At 50.2% G+C, this 20,342-nt stretch overlaps 1 protein-coding gene across 1 annotated transcript; it reads right to left on the reverse strand.

Moving 5' to 3' along the window:
• Positions 1-9,288: 9,288 nt before the first annotated feature.
• Nol6 (nucleolar protein family 6 (RNA-associated)) lies at positions 9,289-19,201 on the reverse strand. Its single transcript, NM_139236.3, has 26 exons — positions 19,021-19,201; positions 18,321-18,521; positions 18,121-18,237; positions 16,986-17,165; positions 16,641-16,809; positions 16,314-16,448; positions 16,073-16,227; positions 15,869-15,989; positions 15,586-15,644; positions 15,400-15,501; positions 15,136-15,251; positions 14,869-15,046; positions 14,616-14,738; positions 14,275-14,423; positions 14,099-14,174; positions 13,745-13,885; positions 13,511-13,628; positions 13,280-13,434; positions 12,952-13,115; positions 12,522-12,674; positions 12,257-12,354; positions 11,457-11,581; positions 11,238-11,327; positions 10,746-10,940; positions 10,544-10,645; positions 9,289-10,368 (listed from the first exon to the last, which is right to left on the reverse strand). The coding sequence occupies exons 1-26, from the start codon at positions 19,105-19,107 to the stop codon at positions 10,219-10,221; spliced, it is 3,459 nt and encodes a 1,152-aa protein (NP_631982.2). The 5' UTR covers positions 19,108-19,201; the 3' UTR covers positions 9,289-10,218.
• Positions 19,202-20,342: the final 1,141 nt, after the last annotated feature.

Consider the following 20,342-nt stretch of genomic DNA (forward strand, 5'->3'; position numbering starts at 1 on the left):
TGCTGGGATCACAGGCACTAAGCCATTTCTCTAGTCCTAAAATAAATCTTAAAAGGGGGGGGGTGGGGTGAGATGGCTCAGCGGGTAAGAGCACTGACTACTCTTCCAGAGGTTCTGAGTTCAAATCTCAGCAACCACATGGTGGCTCACAACCACCCGTAATGAGATCTGATGCCCTCTTCTGAAGACAGCTACAGAGTACTTATTTATGATAATAAATAAATCTTTGGGCCGAAGCGAGCAGAGACTGAGCAAGTTGGGCCGACCAGAACAAGTGGGTACTGAGCAGACCAACCAGAGTGAACAAGGTTGACCAGAGATCTTAAATTCAATTCCCAACGACCACATGAAGGCTCACAACCATCTGTACAGCTACAATGTACTCATATACATAAAATAAATAAATAATAAAATCTTTTAAAAAAAGAGCCAAGTTGGTGGCGGTATGTGCCTTTAGTTCCAACATTTATGAGTCAGAGGCAGGCAGATCTCTGTGAATTTAAGGCTAGATAGGCCTACGGAGAAAGTCCCAAGCCAGGCCAGCCAGAGCTGATACACAGAGAAACTCTGTCTTGAAAAAGAAAGAAACAAAGAAAAAGAGAGAGAGAGGAAGGAAGGAAGGAAGGAAGGAAGGAAGGAAGGAAGGAAGGAAGGAAGAGAAAGAGAGAGAGAGGAAGGAAGGAAGGAAGGAAGGAAGGAAGGAAGGAAGGGAGGGAGGGAGGGAGAGGGAGGGAGGGGGAGAGAGAGAGAGAGAGAGAGAGAGAGAGAGAAAGAAAGAAAGAAAGAAAGAAAGAAAGAAAGAAAGAAAGAAAGAAAGGAAAAGCAGATAAACATATAGACAGACAGAAAGAAGTCTAAACTGTCAAAGAAGCAGAGGTGACAGTGGGGATAGAAACATAGAAAGTAACTCACTCTAGCGTCCCCTAAGACTCCCCAACCTCTTAACCACTCCCATAGCATTAACAAAGGGAGGCACAGTGGCACACACCTCAATTCCAGCACTCAGGAGACAGACAGACGGACGAACAGATAGAGACACGAAGACCTCTGTGAACTCAAGGCCATCCTGGTCTATATAGAATTCTAGGCCAGCCAGGATGATGTAGAGAAACCTTTCCTCAAACAAAACAAAACAAAACAAAACAAAACAAAACAAAACAAAACAAAACAAAACAAAACAAAACAAAACAAAACAAAACGAGAGTAGGAGGCTGGCAGGAAGGGGTGAGAGAGCAGAGTGAGAGAGACCCGCAGGTTTGAGGCCCAAGGGAAACAGGGACCACTGAGGTCCCTCTGCACAGCCCTCTTTACAGAGTGTGACTCGCTCGCTCTCGATCTGTAGTGCCTGATTCTGCATACTGAGGGCCAGCGACTGACTATGCTGCCTGCAAGAGAGAGTGGGGAATGGAAATGAACCAGTCTATCTGAGCGTTCCCCACTCTGGAAGCCCAGTGGGCAGTTCCTCGTGTACTCGCAGAGTTACTCCCACCTCCAGACAGCTGAGGTGGCCCTGAGTCCACAAATACAAATCCTTGTGGGTACCTTTATAGATGTCAAGTTCAACCACTGGTGCCCCTGGGCTGCTCTCGACACTCTTTGACAATTAGGACACTGGAGACTTAAGAGCGAGGCCAGAGAGGAACAGGATGGGACAAAGCCTAGAGCCCTTGCTAAGAAACAGCCCAGAATTGTGGGTACTAGGCTGGTGGGACAGAGACCTCTGACAGACCCCAAATCTGAACTTTAACCTGGGCTTTGCCACGGATCCTTGGGTGCCCCTGAGAGTCTCAGTTTCTTCCGGTCCATGGAGGTTTCCTTTGGAAGCACCTCTAGGGCCTCCATAAGAGTGGGACAGTATTAGGACTGTTTTAGGCTTAGTGTGCCACACCCTCATCAAGGGTCATGCCCAAAAGCTGGATCTTTAGCCTCATGTGTGCATGTGTGACTAGCCATGTACATCCTGGTGCATGCTTAGACATGTGTGCATGCTGTGTGGGTGTTGATGAGGATTCAGGTGTGCATATGTGTACCTGTGGGCATATTCATGCATGACCCTGCTAGGACCTGGTCTGGGTCTGGTATTTAGAAACACCAAGGATAAGTGGAGGGGAATCTGTTGAAGGTTCTGCCAAAAAAACTGCTGAACATTTGGGCCTACCCTGTGCCAGCTGCTGGGGGAATGGAGTTAATATACGGAGATGACACAAACCAAGCCACCCCTGGGTGTGAGCAGGCCTAGGATATCTGGAGGGCTCTAGCTCTCCTCTCAGGAAGCAGATCCCTGAAGCCCTGCTTTCTGATTTCCCCTCTTCCTTTTCGCTGACAAAAAAGCTTGTGGGGCCAAGAGGACTCTTCCAGAAGATGAGAGGACAAGGCCAGGCGTGAAGACGATAGCAATGCTCACAGGCTTCCTGGGTCCAAACTGGAGCTGATGAGAATTGGGTCAGTGCCAGGAAAAGAAGGCTAGCCTAATTGGCTTCCTGCAGAAGTAGGCATGAATGGGGTGGTTCTATGTGAGAGATTCCAGATGGCTGGATGACCATCTGTCTAGCAGGGAGAGAGCAGCCATAGAGAGGCTAGAGAGGGAGATAGGGCATTTGGGATTTATGCTAAGAGCCTAGATCTCTCGCAGGAACCAGGGGGTATTTAAGTTGCACTTATTTGAGCTCCAGGGCTCTGAGGATGTGAGACTGATGCAGCTGGAGGTGAAGAGTAGGAAAGCCAGAACCTCTGGCAGATGCTCACCCACCAGGAGCAGTGGCTGACAGTTGCTGCCAAGAGTTTAAGCATTTGCACTGGGAAGGACCTCCACAGCTGTCCAGTGGAGGATGGGTAGGAAGGAAAGGGATTGAAACCAGGGGGCCTAGGAGGAGCCATGAAGAAGAAAAAGAGTAGAGGCATAGAGATGGCCTGAGGAAGAGAGAATTGAGGAGGGAGAGGGAGGGAGGAGGCCGGTGGGCAGAAGTGAGGTCTGAACCAGGGACCCGCCAGGCCATGGCGCCAGGCCATGGCTCTTGGAAGGACCTCACAACAGAAGGTGCATTCCTAGGCATTCCACAGCAGGAGGCACCATAGGAGACATGCCACAAAGGCTATGTGCTGCCTGAGTCCCAGGTCCTCTTCTAGCCCAGAAATGGCTGCTAATTACAGGGTAGCTTGTAGGCATGGCAGAGGGAGAGGGCTCCCAGGGGAAGGCTGCAGGGGAGCGGGCAGGATGCATCAGGAGACTCGGCCGGCAGTTAGAGCTCCAGAAGTTTCTTCCTAAGGGTCTCTAGATCTCGGGGTCAGTGGGCTGATAAATTTAGAGATGGGAGGGGGCATGTTGACCATTGACCCTGACCATCTAGGTCTTGGTTGTTGTTATATTTTAGGGCCTGGAAAAGAGCTGAAGGGAACTATCAGGCCAGAAGAGAGAAGCGGTCTGAGTGGTTCCCTCCTAGTCTGCCCTCTGAGCAGACCTCAAGGCCTTTCTCTCCCTTCTCCCTTCACCACATCTCACCTCACTTCACCCCTTGGCCCAAAGGACAGGCTCAGCATAGCCAATGTAGCTTTACCCCCAACTCCCTGTGTCCCTGGACAAGTTCCTACATGGCTGAACATCATACAAACCAGAAAAACTATGTTCCCCACCCACCTCTTAAAACTTGAGGAGCAAGAGGAAGTCTCCTCTGGAACACCCCTTTTCTTGGTCTTGCTTAGTTTCCTGGAGCAATCCGAGGTGCCTCCTCCAGCTCTGAAGCAGGGGAATGGGCAGAGCAGTCTTTCCCGTGAAGGGTGAGAGTGACTCACGTGCCCCACGCTTCCCCTCTCCCTTATCACTCAGCTGGATTAATACATGACTCACAAATAAGTACCGGATGGGGGGGGGTATGTATATTGGGGAGAGGCTAGTTAGCCCAAGTCTGACTTAGTAAGACTTCATTGAGTATAACCTGGTGGGCAGACAAGGTTTTAGGGGGACTTGTGCTTTTTCTTCCAAAGAAAGAAGCTGGGTGAGGAAGAGAGGGGTCATCAGCTGAGAAGGTTCAGACTGAGAGGACGTTGACCACACTGCTGCCAGAAAGGAAGGCCGCTTCAGAGTTCATACACTGAGCAAAAGAAGATTCAAAGGTCAGAACTGTGGAAGTCTAAACACCCCCCTCCCAAAGGGGAAAGCTTTTCTCAGAGCCACGGGAAGGAGTCATGGGTTTCTCCTGACGTCCTCTCCTGTCAGGAGCCACCTAGGATAGGCGAAGACTAGTGGGTGGCCTTCCTGGAGGTGGCTCATGGTCTACAATGGGTGACCTCCATGGCAAGGTTCCAAAGAGACTTCATCTCAGGATTGCTTTTCACAGATGATACGCCTTTCCTGTCATTATTAAATTAATATAATAATCCCTGGGCATTAGCCCACTCTATTGACCAGATTTCCGGCAGATCAACATAAAGATGAACTTTCATGAATTAATGATGTATAGATGAATTAATGATTGTATAGAATTCCTGATTTGATTCAAATAATTTTAGGAAGAAAGGTTTTTATTTTAAATATTTATTTATTTATTTGTTTTATGTATATAAGCACACCATTTCTCCTCAGACACACCAGAGGAGGGCATCAGATCCCATTACAGATGGTTGTGAGCCACCATGTGGTTGGTGGGAATTGAACTCAGGACCTCTGGAAGAGCAGTCAGTGCTCTTAACCACTGAGCCATCTCTCCAGTCCAGGAGGAAAGGATTTTTTTGTTTGTTTGTTTGTTTTGGTTTGGTTTTTTGGTTTTTCGAGACAGGGTTTCTCTGTGTAGCCCTGGCTGCCCTGGAACTCACTCTGTAGACCAGGCTGGCCTCGAACTCAGAAATCCACCTGCCTCTGTCTCCCGAATACTGGGATTAAAGGCGTGCGCCACCATGCCCGGCTCCAGGAGGAAAGTTTTTAGAGATGGTCTTAGTTGTTTTGCTAGATGTAATAAAGTTAAAATGAAGACTAGAATGTGCCCACTCATGTAGTAAATAAACGCTGAATAATAAAAAATACAGTGAGTTTTCATAATTACACTAAAAAGAGAAATAGTCTTGGGAAAAATTTGTGTTCAAGGAAAAACATTTAGGTCCAAGGATAAAGTCACAGGTATGCACCTTGAAAAGGCAAGGTTTTTAGAAACTGTTGTTTTGAACTTATAGCTAACTTATAGAATGAAGCACTGCTTTGAACTTATATCAGCATTCGTCTGTAACTCCCTTTTTATGTAACATTTTATCTCTGAGGTAATTTTCTAAAGAACTTTTTGTCTTTTTTTGTTTTGTTTTGTTTTTGGCTTTTTAAGACAGGGTTTCTCTGTAGCCCTGGCTGTCCTGGAACTCACTCTGTAGACCAGGCTGGCCTCGAACTCAGAAATCTGCCTGCCTCTGCCTCCCAAGTGCTGGGATTAAAGGTATGCACCACCACGCCCGGCTAGAACTTTTTGTCTAAGAAGGTATAAAAAGCCAGAGAAAAGAAAGAAAATGGTTGGTTGGTTGGTTGGTTTGGCTTAGGGAGCTCTGCTTCATCCATCCATCCATCCATCCATCCATCCATCCATCCATCCATCCATCCATCCAAATGTATATGTTTGTCTGTACATATGTGTGTAGGTATGTGTGTATGAATGTAAGCATGCATGAATACTTGTGGAGTGTATGAGACAGGTGGTTGTGTCCAACATTAATGTAAATGTGCTAATATGTAAATGAGAATGAGAATGTAAATATGTAAATGTATGGATTGATGTGTGTGTGTCTGTGCATATTTGCCTGTATAAAGCACCTTAATTCTTTTCCTTTTCCTCCTATCTGATTCACAAAGAATTAAGCAGCTTAGCCAGAGAAACTTCTAGCTGCCTGGATAGAGAAGGGAGTGATATCAATAATTTTTTTTTTTTACGCTAGGCAACAGGTGTTAATGGCCCAAGCCAGTAGTTTTTAACCATGAAATAAGCAAGACAGTTTTTAGGATTTTTTTTAGAAGTTATCAGCAAGCATTCAGTATGGTTACAGAGCTAGAAGGTCAGAGACCATCAGTCTTTAAAACTACCTCTATGTCCCGCTTCAAACCATTCCAGGCTGGCTGGCTCCTGGCATTCCCCAAAGCCAGATTTCCTCACTTGCACTGAATTCTTTGTGTTGAATACAAAACCAAACCCTATGCACACACAGGCACAGGCATGTAGATGTGTGCATATACGTCCCTAGCGCATATAAAACAGAGACATCACGCCATGATCAGACTGCCCTATCTATGTCCACGTGCAATGAGGAACAAGGAGAGGCAGGTGCCCCCATGGGGGTGCACCTGCAACACCATCTCTAGCACATATCTACAAGGTTTTCTCGAGTTTTCTCCCCTTTCTCCCTTCTCTCACTTCTTTCTTCTTCTCTCTTCCCGGTTCTAGCTCCTATCTCCAACCCTCAATCAAAACCTGAATAGCTGGAAGCTGGAGAGATGGCTCAGTGGTTAAGAGCACTGTCTGCTCTTCCAAAGGTCCTGAGGTCAATTCCCAGCAACCACATGGTGGCTCACAACCATCTGTAATGGGATCTGATGCCCTCTTCTGGTGTGTCTGAAGACAGCAACAATGTACTCACATGCATAAAGTAAACAAATTTTTAAAGACAAACCAAAACAAAAACCCTGAATAGCTTCCCCTTCAGATGCCTCAGTGGACTGAGACATGAATGGCCAAGCGACCCTCATCCTGTACAACTGTCATCCTGTACAACCGTCATCCTGTACAAACCGCCATCCTGTACAAACCGCCATCCTGTCCTGTAGCAAAGAGCCAGGGCAGAGTCATCTCTTTCCTTGCCTCCTGGAGGAGATCTGTGGAAAACAGGTTGGAGCTGCCCTGTGAGGGATTTAAATGAAAGCTTAGGCTTCCTGCCCTGTCTGTGGCAAGAGCAGTGTCCAGGAAGGAGTGGTTCAGGAAGGTTTCTGAGAACTCAGCATCTTCCTTTACCACTTGGGCATGCAGAGGACACTCAGCAAAGCCATTGTTGCATGCATACAGATGGTGAGAGTGAACCAAGCCAGAAGGAGGCCCAAGACTGGGTCCTTTTGTCTATACTCTTAGAACCACCTGCTACAGAACTGCCTCCAGGGCACACTATCCATCGGTTCCTCCAGCTGGATTTGTACAAGGACCTGAGGCTGCCCTGGGGATAAAGCAGTATGGCTTTGAAATGGGCCAGCCAATCATAGCTTTCCTTGGAGCACACAGGGGAACTTACAGAAGGTGGCCTGAGTACCAAGGGCAAAGGGGGCAGAGACAAGCCAAAGGTGAGTAGACCATGGCCTATAGGGCTCAGTAAGTGATGTGAGCTACAGCACACAGACGCTTCTTCACAAACGAACCACAAACGAACCTCTCTGGGTACATAATTAGGTCAGTTTCCCATGCTAACTTCAAGTCTGTGCTGAGCTGTCTAATGATAGCAAGGACAGAATGAAGTCCACAAAGATAAAAGAGGAGACCAGAGTTCCTGCATGTGGCTTCTCGAGATGGAGCTCACCTGCCAGGCATCCAAGTCCCTGAACAACTGGTCACACCCAGCACTGAGCCTGAATTCTCTTTCAGAAAGAAGTTAAAAGTGGTGGTGCATAACTTTAATCCTAGTCCTCGGGAGACAGAGGCAGGCGGATCTCTGAGTTAGAGACCAGCCTGGTCTACAGAGTGAGTTCCAGGATAGCCAAGGCTATACAGAGAGACCTTGCCTTTTTTTTAAAAAAAGGGGAGGGAGGAAGAAAAAGTTATCTCCTTTATAGGGCTGGTAATGATTATATAACCACATTTTCACACATAAAATATGGAAGCCAAGCTAGGCATGATGACACACACCCACAACTCCAGCATTTGGGAGGTAGCAGAATTCAGAAATTCTGAGTTCAAGGCCATCCTGGGCTATATACAACTATCTCAAAAGACTAGGATTTTTTTTTAGAAGTTATCAGCAAGCATTCAGTATGCTTACAGAGCTAGAAGGTCAGAGACCATCAGTCTTTAAAACTACCTCTATGTCCCGTTTTAAACCATTCCAGGCTGGCTGGCTCCTGGCACTCCCCAAAGCCAGATTTCCTCACTTGCATTGAATTTCTTGTGTTGAATACAAAACCAAACCCTATGCACACACAGGCACAGGCATGTAGATGTGTGCATATACGTCCCTAGTATGGTAGCCAACACCTAACAGTGTTAGTGTGCATTTAAACACATAACAAATCAGTTTTTAAATCTCAGGTTTTTTTTATTGTTGTTATTTGTGTTTAGGCAAGTGTATGATAGATAATGGTCAGAAGATAGACAACTTACAGGAGTGGATTCTCTTTGGTTTTTTTTGTTGTTGTTGTTTTGTTTTTTTTTAAGGCCAGCCTGGTCTAGAATTCACAGAGATCCACCCCTTTGCCTTCTAACTGCCGAGATCAAATGCAAGTACCACACCAACCCGTCTTTTTTTTTTTTTTAAGAATTATTTATTTTATGTATATGAATACATTGTAGCTATCTTTAGACACACCAGAAGAGGGCATCAGATCCCATTACAGATGGTTGTGAGCCACCATGTGGGTGCTAGGAAGTGAACTCAGAACCTCTGGAAGAGCAGTCAGTGCTCATAACTGCTCTTGACCACTGAGCCATCTCTCCAGCCCTTGTTTTTTGAGACAGCATTTTTCTCTGTGTGGCCCTGACTGTTCTGGAACTCACTCTGTAAACCAGGCTAGCCTTGAACTCACGAATCTGCCTGCCTTTGCCTCCCAAGTACTGGAATTCATCCTTCCACCACGTGAATCCAAGGATGGGACTCAGGCTCAGGCACCTTTACCTGCTGAGCCTTACTGCCACACCCATCAGGCTTTTAAGATTCCATTTTCATAAAAACTGGGTCTCCATTGCTTTTGGTCTCAGTAGCTTTGACTGGCCTCCAATTCAGAATTCACTCTGAGGACGAACTCAGAGAGCTGCTCCTGTCCCTGCCTCCAGAGTGTTGGGATTAAAGGCGTGATACCACTACACGCCATCAGTCTTAGGCCTTCTTTCGTCACCTCGCCTGCTCACAGCATAGTCCACAGGCTCTGACTCTGCTTCTCTGTGGCCTTGTGGTGGTGACCCCAGCCTCCCAGCTTGGGCTGGGGCTCCCCTTACACACAGCTCTGCAAGCCTCATTCTAGGTGCTGTGAGAAACCCCAAGTCACCTATCTGCCTGCGCTCAGCATGCTCTGTCCTCACAGAGCTTTCTCATAGACCAGGCTGAAATCAAGAGGAAAGACAAGTCAGGTACCCAGAAAGACTTAAGCAATTTAATTTTAAATCAGAGTTCAGGACAATAGAAGGTGCATACTGGTATGCATGCCTGCCAAGTGAACTCGACAAGGAATAATCGCATTCACAGTTCACAGAAGGGAGAGAGGGGTGGGGGTGAGGGCAGGGACTAGGTGGGGTGCTATTTGAGCTGAGTCTAAAAAAAAAAACAGTCAGGATTAGGGGAGAAAAGCAGGGAGTGGCTGCCAGAAGGGGATGTGGATCAGGCTGAGAGGAAGCATCCTGCCTACCTCAGAGTTCCAAGAGCAGGCGTATGGCACAGTAATGGGTAATGATAGGCAGCAGCAAGGAGGGGGCAGGACCCAGAGAGGCCAGGCTGCAGCGCCCAGCGCTCTCTCTCTCTTGGACCGGGATCCCCTCAACTCCAGCCAGCCCTGCCTGGTCTGTATCTTTTCCCACTGTTCCTACCCTCAGGGCACTGTGCCTACTGAATGGGTTCCATTCATACACACACAGCTCCCTCCCACTGCTCAGTGCTGGTGCCCTGACCCCCAGGAAGGGCCACAATCTAAAGGCCAGAAGCAGCAACAGGGAAAGGCACGCTGACATCTGGACACATCCGTCCTGCCAGCGGGAAGATGAAGATGGAGAGAAAACAAAAATGAACAAGAGTTCAGGCTGACTCAAGATGGATAGGCAAATGGATCTCGTGGATTCAGTTCTCTCTGAGCTGGCTCTGTCTCCTCCTCTGGGAATTGGGGTGGTCAGGTGTAGGGGACACAGGACACCATGGCCCCTGCCCCAGAGCTGAAACATCAGAAGAATCTCACGGGGCTTTCTCTGGGGATGGGGGATTCAGTGGTTCATCAGGCGTCCATCTGCACTGAGAGTGGCTATGCCGCTGACCTGCTGCTGCACAGATCCAACACTTGTCCCAAGGCGAGAATCACACAGTCCACCTCTCACTTCGGGCCTCTACAGCCTGTACCAGGCCTTCACCCAGCACAGCAAAGTCCTCCAAGATTGCTTCTATGTTGGGCAACATCACAAGCTCCCCACCTTGAGACACCACCATGCGTCCCTTTATGCTGGAGGCCTGAAGAACCAGAGAGCAAATTTGAGTTGAAGTGTCACAAAGGCATACCATGAGCTGCAGGGTTAGGGCAGTGTCAATCGATATATGAGCTCCATACATACACTTGACCCAGAGCCACCCAGTGAACCACATGTACACAGCTGGCAGCACAAGACAGGGTCACTGGCCAGCATACCTTAAAGGGCTGGGGCTGGAAGCTGCTGGGCTTCCAGAGGACACCAATCACCTCTCCACCATGCTGGTCATAGAAGAAGAGAGCCAGATCTTCAAAGGCCTCCTAGAAAGGACAGAATGGAATCAAGATTGCCCGATGACCTCCTCCAGGGCTGCAGCTCCACAGAACACTCCCCAGGCCAGCCAGTCCTGTAAGAACTTACCCGGAGCTGTGCCAGATAGAGCTGAGGGGGGTCATAGCCCAGGACAGGCATCAGAGACGAAGGCCCTGGCTCAGCGAGCAGACCACGGCAGAAGGAAGCAACTGGAGGGTCTACAGCTTGGCGGTGCCGGGGAATGTGGCGGGGAGTCAGGTGGATCAGCACATCATACATGTCGAAGGGTGGCCGGAACACGGTCTACGGAAGCCTTTGAGTTACCCTTCCACGTACTCATTCCCAGGCATCCAGCCATCCACTATAGGCCGTATGCCCCAGGAACACGAGAACAGCAAACCCCAGGGAGAACAGCCAGGGCCAGCTTGAGTCCAGAAGGATGCCCAGGATTCCCACCAGGCTTCACTACCAGGCACCATGGCAGCTTCAAAGCCTTCTCCATATGCAGTCTCACCAAACAGAGCGAGCAACTAGGCATCGTGAGAAGGTTCCCTGAACTGCAGACTTCGGGCCCTGGGAGTTACTGAGTCAGATCCTTACCCTGATGTCCCCAGGCCCCCGGGGATCCATCAGCTGCTTCTCTAGGATAGGGAGGGCTTCAGCCGCCAGGCTCACGAGCTGCTGAAGGATCTGGAACACAGAAAAATCACACCAAGACTGACCATGCTTCTGGCTTAGGTTGGGCCTACTTTCTTCTTTGAGTAAAATAAGTAAGTAAGTAAACAAATAAATAATTTAGGGACAGGTAAGGGGTAGAACCTGGGCTGAGGGTCCATCCTGTGTCCACACAGAGCTTCTGCGGTCCTGGGGGGTAATGATGACCATGACTGGGAGTTGTGTTCGAGCTGCCAGGAAACTACTTCGAATCCCCACCTGTTCCTCAGCTGGAGATGACAGGGGAGGCTACGTCAGCCTCCCTAAAAGACCTTGGTCTTTCCACCGTGTGTGTACCCAGCAACTGCCCATCACAGGGATTTTCCAATACCCTCTCCCAAAGAACAAAGGTTATGAAAGGGACACCACATTCGAGTTAGTGGGGTGGGGTGTTTATCTCCCAGCTTCAGCCCCGAGGCAGAGTTTTCCACTGCTGGTCACCCCCAGACTAGTCCCTGGCCTGCCGAGGCCTGCCCAAGGCTCTCACACACCTGGTGGAGAATTAGGAACCTGACACCTTGCTCTCTGCTGGGACCCAAGAGCTCCTAAGGTTACAATGGGAAACCAACAATCCCACCTCCCAGGTGCAGGCACAGTCTAACTTCCTGGCTCCCCACACAAGACTCTCACCTAGAATTCAAGAAGCTTTCCTTTGCTCTCCCCTTGCTCCACAGCCCTGAGTAGTAATTTTATCATGGACCACATAGGCAAAGCTCTCTAAGCCAGACTTGATATAGCCTCTGCCTCTTCCATCTGACAATTCTCTTCCCCAAGACAGACCATTAGGCTTAGACATCTGGGATCTAGGAGGCTTCCTGGACGAACTCACAGGGTGTTCACCTGCTTACTGTGCCATCTACACAGGGAAGTTCTTCCAGTGGTCTGACCTGAGTCCTACCACTTACCAGTCAGCTCACCGTTGAGGTTGACAATGAGAGGGTTGTTCTTCCAATCAAAGGTAGATACCAAGTAAAGGAACCGAAGAAAGCCAACCTGTGGGACGCTGAGCAGATAGAAAGAGAAAGAATCTGAGGCCTGATGTCCCCAACCCCTCAGTGAGAAGCATCTGAAAACACCCTCTATCGTGTACTCGCCACCCTCCCCCAGTTAGAATAAAGACTGCATCACTTAGAGCAACTTCCCGAGCGAGGAAAGCATCCAGGTCATTACCTGGGAGGGGTGAAGGGCTCAGGGTGCAGGAAGAGTGAAGCGGCCAGCAGATCCAGGCTCTCGTCAGTGAAGCCCTCACCCAGAAGCTGGGCACGCACCCACCGCTTGGCCAGGCGAGCCACCCCCGAGTAGGCTGGGTACTGCTGCTGGAGTCTGGGGGAGGAAGCCTTGGCAGTGAGACCTGGGAACTCAGAGAGACCCACATAGGGATGGACCTACCGCCAGTCGCTCGGCCTCTGCCCAGCACTGCCCACATGGGGTACACATCTCCCATGCTCTCCTAGCAAACGCCCGGAAGTTATTACTAATGTTACTACCAGTTCACAAGGGAGGTATTATGCTGCCTGGCCTCCAGAGAATCTGGTAGCCAGGTAAGCAGAATGGGGGCAGGAGGCCTACATCCAAGAAGAGCTCACGAATGTAACCTTACCCATGCAGGGCACTGGTGAGCAGAGGCAACAGCTTGGTGTCTCTCTCAAGGCGGAGGGAGGCAGGTGTGTCTCTCAGGGAGACCATGCCCTCGGGGCTCCGCACCTCTTTCAGGATCTGTGGCTCCCGCTGATAGGCCACTCGAATCCTAAACACGAACCCATCCTGTGGAGAGATGTGGCAAAGGAAATGAATGTCAAGAGCACTTGGGGGTGCGCTGCCACCTGGATCCCTGGCCCCGCAGACCACGACCGACAGTTATCTTCCTGTAGCCCCTGATGTCCCTGGAGCCTGTTCTGTGGTGATCTCTCACCCTGTAGCAGCCTAACCTTGAGGACATCCGTGTGTGTGGCAGTGGCGCAGCACTGTAGTCTATGCTCCTGGGTCAGCACCTCCGCCAGGCGCAGCTGGAAGGCGGCTCGGACCCGCTGCACCGCTTCTGCATCCTGAGGCCACTGCCCGCTGCCCTCCAGGTGACAAACCACTGAAGAACAGAAGGGGTGAGAGATCTGATTCCGCAGCCTGCTGCCTTCCCCACTCTCTCCCAAGGACCCTCTTACCAGTCATAGGCTCCACATAGGCTGGGCAGGGCTTATCCGGCCGGGGCAACAGTGAGGCCAGCTCTTGGAGGCGGTTATAGAAGGAGTAGGCAGGACGGACTGGAGCTGGAGGGAAAACCTGTGGAAGACAGGACAGTGACTTTGAGAGGGAGGGACAGCCCAGAGATGGGAGGATGGGGCAGGTGTGAGTGGGGGCACTAACCATAAAGGACTCCCTGCCCCCCTGCACCTTACCTCTGTGTAGCGCAGCACTGGGTGAGCCCCCTGAACGGCAGACACAGTAAGTGGGAGACCCTCCAGCCCCCAGAGCAGGCGGCTGAGGTCATCATAGCAACGCACAGCCAACGCCAAGGCCTCCTCACCCGTGCTGGAGATCTGATGAAGAGAAGACACTCAGGAGGAAGTCTGGGTCTTAAGAAACCCCAGCACCACCTTGGATGCTGCCATGATTCAGGCTATGGCAGGACCGGGGCGCCCCCTGCTGGACACTAGGAGATGCAACCTGGCTAGGGTAGAAAGGGTTCTCCATCCAGTCTTGCCATAGCACTAACTACCCCGCAATCACTGGCTTAGACCCCAGGCTCTTACCTCTTTGGGGTTTTGGATCAATGCATCAAGGAAGCCACCCACATACTGGATACAGGTGTCTGGGATGTCAGCATGGCTGAAGAACACAGATACAATGAGGGTGTCAGGGGCTATGCCTACCGAAAATGGCTGCCCTGACCACAGCAGCCTCCTGGTGTGAAGACGCTGATACTCACAGTGCTAAGAGGTGGGTGACCACCTGATGAGGAATAAGACGCTTCTCAAACAAAGATTCTGCCTCCCAGACCACAGCTTCCCGGATGGCTCCGTCCTGGAAACGCCTGAGCTCTGAGCGGGTCCCCCAGAACTGACGGAAATCAGCAGCCTGGAGAGAAGCAAAGGATGGGAAGAGAGGCCAAGAAAGAATGAGCTGGGGCGTAGCTCAGTGATAGAGGGATGGACTAATAACGTGCCCAAAGCCCTGAGCTCAATCCCAAGCACTGCAGACAGGCCTCAACTTAGGTATCGTGAGGAAGCTCCACCCACTCCTCCCCACGGGCAGGCTGGGGTTTCACACCTCAGGCTTGTCAGCCTCTGGGCCAAGATCAATAACACTGGTCAGTCCCTCGGGCCGGAAGAGAAATCCCAGGGTCAGGGTCCCAGCGTCCTTGTGCTTCGGGGGATCTTGGTTGATACTCCACTGTAGGATGTAAACAGGTTGATGTCAACCCAAAGGCCCCAAGCCTGCTGGAGGCTAACCAGCTGGGCAGCACGCTGTGGGTCCCTTTGGACCCTATATCCAGCCAACTTCCCAGTCTACAGGGTCTCACCTCTGGGACTGGGGGCCGAGAGTGAGCCAGCAGATGCAGCCGGCACCCCAGACCCTGCACCAAAATGTTGGTTAGTGGGCCCAGAGCGGCTGAAACGTAGTCCCCTCCGTTATCCTGCAGCTCTGGCCAAAGCTTTAGCTGGTGACAGGATGCCTGCAGGCGACTCAGTGGATGGAGACTGGAGGGTACAGGGCAAAGGGGACCAATGAGAACCCACTAGGTCCGTGACTCCTCCTCCCTTGTGACCCTACACCACCCCAAACTCACTGGACAACGTGGTCAAAAGCCTGGATCATGGGTTTGGGAGTCATCAACAGCAGCTGAAATCCATCGTCAGCTTTGCTGTCCAGCAACGCCATAGACAGTTCTGCCTCGTACTGCACCTGGGCACAGGATGAGGAGGAAACACAGCTGTAACCCTCGCTGGCTGAAAGGCTCGCAGCCCGGGTCTACTTCTGCCGTTCTGGCACAGGCACGGCAGCCTGAGCGGAGACGTATGGAGGATCCGGGAGTAGGAGGACCTGTTGGTACCTGGTTGTAAGTGGAAGCTGTAACATCGGCACAGAGGTTGAGGCGGCCTGATGGGTCCACAAACACAACCGCGAAAAGCTGGTGGAATTCAGCCAGGGTGGGCTGGAGGGGCAGAGAGAAGCCAATCAGGGTTGAGGTCTACCTGCAGGCCCATTAGCACATACCTGCCCACGTTACTTAACTCACCAAGGAGGGATCTGAGCTGAGAGAGAAACTGATTCCATTGATTGTCAGATCGGTAGTGGCTGGAGTGAACCAGAGAAAGGTAGGTATTGTATTAGAAGGTCCTTTTGGGACCTGGCCACAGCGATACCCTCCCTGCCTCCCTCAGCCTGGGTGGCTACAACTGCCTGCCTCAGACTCAGTTTTCTCCTCTGTCTGGTGACAAGAAACTAACGGAGCTCTGGTGGAATAAGAGAACCCCCGGGGACAAGCGGAACCCCTGGCCTGTCCACTCTAGTTACCTTACCCAGAAACTGCAGGACACTTCTCAGGACCTGGTAGCCGCTCATGGTGGTATGGATCTTTCGTTTAGATACCAGGAAGGCAACCAGCATGGAGATGATGAATCCGTTAAATCCACCCAGGCCCTGAAAGAGAAGCATGACTGGACTGAGCTCAGGAGCAACCCTTCCCACAAAGAGGCGAGGAAACCAGGCCACCCACAACTCACCTTGTCCAGTTCCCGCTGCCTCAGCCAAACCTTCAGAAGTGCCACGCCATCCTTCAGGCCCTGGGCAGAGCCCAGCACACTTGCCAGCAAGTGCATGTGGGTCTCCAGAGCTACATCCTGCAGGATCCAGGTGTTATAGTGGGGGGTAGGCGGCTCTACGCAAACAAATGGAGACTATTAGAAGAGAAGGCTCCACCAAACCCCTGCCCACCAACACATTTCAGCACCAGTGCCTGCTCACCGTAATCCGGACAGCTCTGCCCTCGGTACCAGGCAGAGCGCACATTGTTCTTAGTTGGCAGCAAGCGGCAGGGACGGAAGAAGTCCAAGGGAGGGCAGGGAAGCAGGCGCACAGTAACTAGGCGCTCATCCTTCCCTGGGTAGAGACATGGAGTAGTGAGATTCTACAACTCCTAAAATCTGAGTGGGTCCCCTTAGCACCCCCTCATACTTGGGCACCCATGACTTCTGACCTCCTGGCCTCGAGGCTTCCAGACTTGAAGACCTCATGGCCCCCTCCAGATTTACCATCCCATACTGTGCACTAAGCCCAGAGAGTGACTCCCACCATGTGGCCGCAGCAGCAGCGAGGGCTTCAGGTGGCATCCACTCATGTAAGAGAAGCGTACGCTGCTGAAGAGGGGATCCTGGGCCAGGTGGTAAGCTAAGTGGGCCAGGTAAAGGGCTCGCTTGCGGAAGTAACGCTGGTTCAGCCCGTCTTTGTCCTGTAAGATTTCCTGGAGGAATCAGGGAAGAGAGAAGGTCAGACACATAAGTGTTCATGGAACTGGGGACTAGGTCAAAGCTAGGCTTAAGTCCCAGGAAGAACACACCCAATATTCAGACAAAGGGCACAAAGTCCCAAAGGGACCCTTTGCTGATCCTCTAATAGCCCCCAAACCATGGGCCTTACCCTGGGCATGGTCACTGCCACGTCCACATTGATATCTGGTCGCATACAAGTATCCAGAAGGTAGCTACCCACAACAGTGATCTGGGATGGAGGCCGGAAGCGGAAGGAGCCCTTCACGGCATAGGGCACTTGGTGGAGGGGCACTCGGACCCCAGCTGGGAGCCATGACTGGTCAGTGAGCTGTGGGGACAGACGCAGGAAACATATGGATTCTATCACCTTCCTCACAAAGGTGATAGAATCTAATACGTAGTAGATAGCATGCCAGTATGTTAGAAACTATAACTCACAATCTTCCACAAACGCCTTCTCCCTCTGTGAAGACAACTTGATTGACAGCTAAGCCGCCATGACTTATTTCTATTGTTACCCATTTTCAGGCTAGGAATGGTGGCTCACACCTGCAACTCCAGCATTTGGGAAGGCAGGAAGATCAGAAATTCAAGATCTCCCTTGACTATATAGCAAGCAAGTTCAAGGCCAGCCTGGACTGTATGAGACCCTGTCTCAATAAAAAATAAATACACAAAATAAAATAACCATTTTTGGTTGGAAGTAAAGGTTCACAACTATAATCCTAGCACTCAGGGGACTGAAGCAGGAGGACCACCACCAGTTTGAGTTACAGTACGGGTTACAAAGTTAAGATCCTATGTTAAAAAGAAAAAAGTGGGCTGGAGAGATGGCTCAGTGGTTAAGAGCACTTCCACAGGTCCCGAGTTCAATTCCTAGGAACCATATGGTGCCTTGCAACCATCTGTAACAATGCTGCCTTCTGGTATGTCTGAAGATAGCAACAGGATTCTCACATACATAAAATCAATCAATGAATCTTAAAAATGAAACAAAAAACAAAACCAAACAAAAGTGGCTCAGGCCCTCAATCTCCGTCCTTGGGAACTATGCAGGACAATCAGGAGTTCAAGGCCAGCCAGCCAGGGGCATGTAAGACCCTGTTCAAACAAACAAAACACCTACAAAACTTGTACAAGATGGAGCTACATTTGAGAGACAAATGCATGACCTGTGTCCTGGTTGAGTCTTCTTGCAATGAGAATGATCTCCTTAGTAACCAAGTTTCGTGGAACAGCAAAGAGGGTCTCATGACTCACTGTCCCAAGGCCATCTGCCTTACCTCAGCCTCAGGGACTGGAGGCACTTTCTGGATCCGCTTGGTAACCTCCTTCAGGAAATTATCAATCCTCTCTTTCTTCTTCTCTGACAGTCTGACTTCCTTTAGTAACTCCTCCACCTTTAGCAGGGGGAAGGGAGGAATCTGTGAGCCTCGGGACCCCACGGAAACCCCTCTAACCTATGCCCTGGCCACCCACGTACTTGTAAACGAAGCAAGGTGGAGTGGAACAAGATCTCGGTCTCACGGAGGCGATTTAGCTCCTCATTTGTAGGCTCCTTGTACAGCTCCTCCCGACTGAGGTTCACTGGCTGCAGGAGGCCTTCTGCAGGTGGCTCTGTTCTTGCACGCTTTCTTGAGGGTGCCTTCTCTTTGTCCATGCCTTCGAAGGCAAGTTCCATCACCTATGACCAGAGAGACAGAAACCAACATGCCAACATGAAATCGGGGGGGGGGGGGGGGGGGGGTATCTGTATCAGCTGACTCAAGTTTGTGGGTAAAGGGTTCATCTACTCTAGTTGTTCCCTTTCAGTGGGCGTTAAGATTTTTATAAAACTCGGGATAGCCATCACTGAGAGAAATCTGACAGCGTGAGGATGCAGTCCTGCTTAGACCTGACTGAGTTTGCCAGTCACTGCCTGAGGTAGTGCTCCAATGCCCTCCTGTTTCCGGACACCACAAATCTTTTGCTGAGACAGGCTTAGGCCTTCCCAAATATCACCTCTTCTCCTGCTCTATCCAGATCTCTCCAAGGCTAGATTCCCTAAAAATCATTTTCCCAGTAACCTAGGCCGCCCTGGAGTAATCTTTTTTCTATCATAGTAGGCCGCCCTGCAGGCTAGGTATCAGGCCTGACTATCTCAGGCTCTGTCGTCAAAATAAAGCACATTTTGAGCAACCAACCTCTGGGTCCTCAGTTGCTCGTCGGTGCTGCTCTCCGGCGGGGGCCGGTCCCATCTTCACAGCAGGTCTCTCTCCAGCACTTGGCATCCAAGCCGGATCTACCCCGTAGCTTCCCACGTGGGCCGAAACGCCAACTCCAGGGCTCAAACCCTTGCCCCAGGCCCCACCCACTGCAGTTCCATTGGGCTAGTGCATGCCGTCTCGCTCACTATTGGTCAGTGGTTCAAAGGAACCCGCCCATTGTGGGAGGAACCAAACAAGGTCCGCCGATTTACAGCCTCGACGCCGCACTAAACCGGAAGCGTTTGGGACTGCAGCTCGTCGCGTTCTTTTCCTCACTTCCCTTTCGGGAAGGGAGGAGCTTACTGTGGCTTCCGGTGTGATGGGGTTTTGTGTGTGTGTGTGTGTGTGTGTGTGTGTGTGTGTGTGTGTGTGTGTGTGTGTGTGTGTGTGTGTGTGTGTGTGTGTGTGTGTGTGTGTGTGTCTGTCTGTCTGTCTGTCTGTCTGTCTGTCTGTCTCAGCTTACTGTGGCTTCCGGTGTGGTGGGGTTTTGTGTGTCCGTGTGTGTCTCTCTGTCTGTCTCTGTCCGTCTGTCTGTTTTCGCTAGTGGTTCACAGCATCTAACCGTGTCTATGAGCAAGTTATGTGATTTCTACCTCCAAAATGTATCTTGAATTTGTTTTTTTTTCTGTTTCCACAAACAGAAAGTTCAAGTGTCTAGCATAATAGCATAGCTTCTCTCCAGCTTTTCCTTCTTAAAATATAAGATAACCTATTCAAACTCCAAAACTTTAAACACAGAACCATCGTAATAGCGAAGTTCTAAGTACTTTGCCAATTTACTTTTATTTACATATTATTTTAGAAAACTACTTGGAACTGGGCATGGACGCTCATCCCAGTAATATTCACGATGCTGAACCTGAACTATGAGGGACACTCTCAAATGACACTTTAGCATCTACCTTTTAAGACTTCTCATACTGGGCTGGTGAGATGGCTCAGCGGTTAAGAGCACTGACTGCTCCTCTAAAGGTCCTGAGTTCAAATCCCAGCAACCACATGGTGGCTCATCCATAATTGACAGCTACAATGTACTTACATATAATAAATAAATAAATCTTTAAAAAAAAGACTTTCATATCTAGCCCATGACCTGGGACCCACACGAGTAGAAGGAGAGAAGTGATTTCTGCGAGTTGTCCTCTGACCTCCACAGTGCATTCAAGTGATACCTGTGTGCTTTCACACACCCAACATGAAATATAATTATGGGGGAAAAGAGTTTTTGCAAAATAACAACAAAAAAATTCCACCCTGGA

Source organism: Mus musculus, chromosome 4 (assembly GCF_000001635.26).
Source record: "Mus musculus strain C57BL/6J chromosome 4, GRCm38.p6 C57BL/6J".
In the NCBI taxonomy this organism is placed as follows: domain Eukaryota; kingdom Metazoa; phylum Chordata; class Mammalia; order Rodentia; family Muridae; genus Mus; species Mus musculus.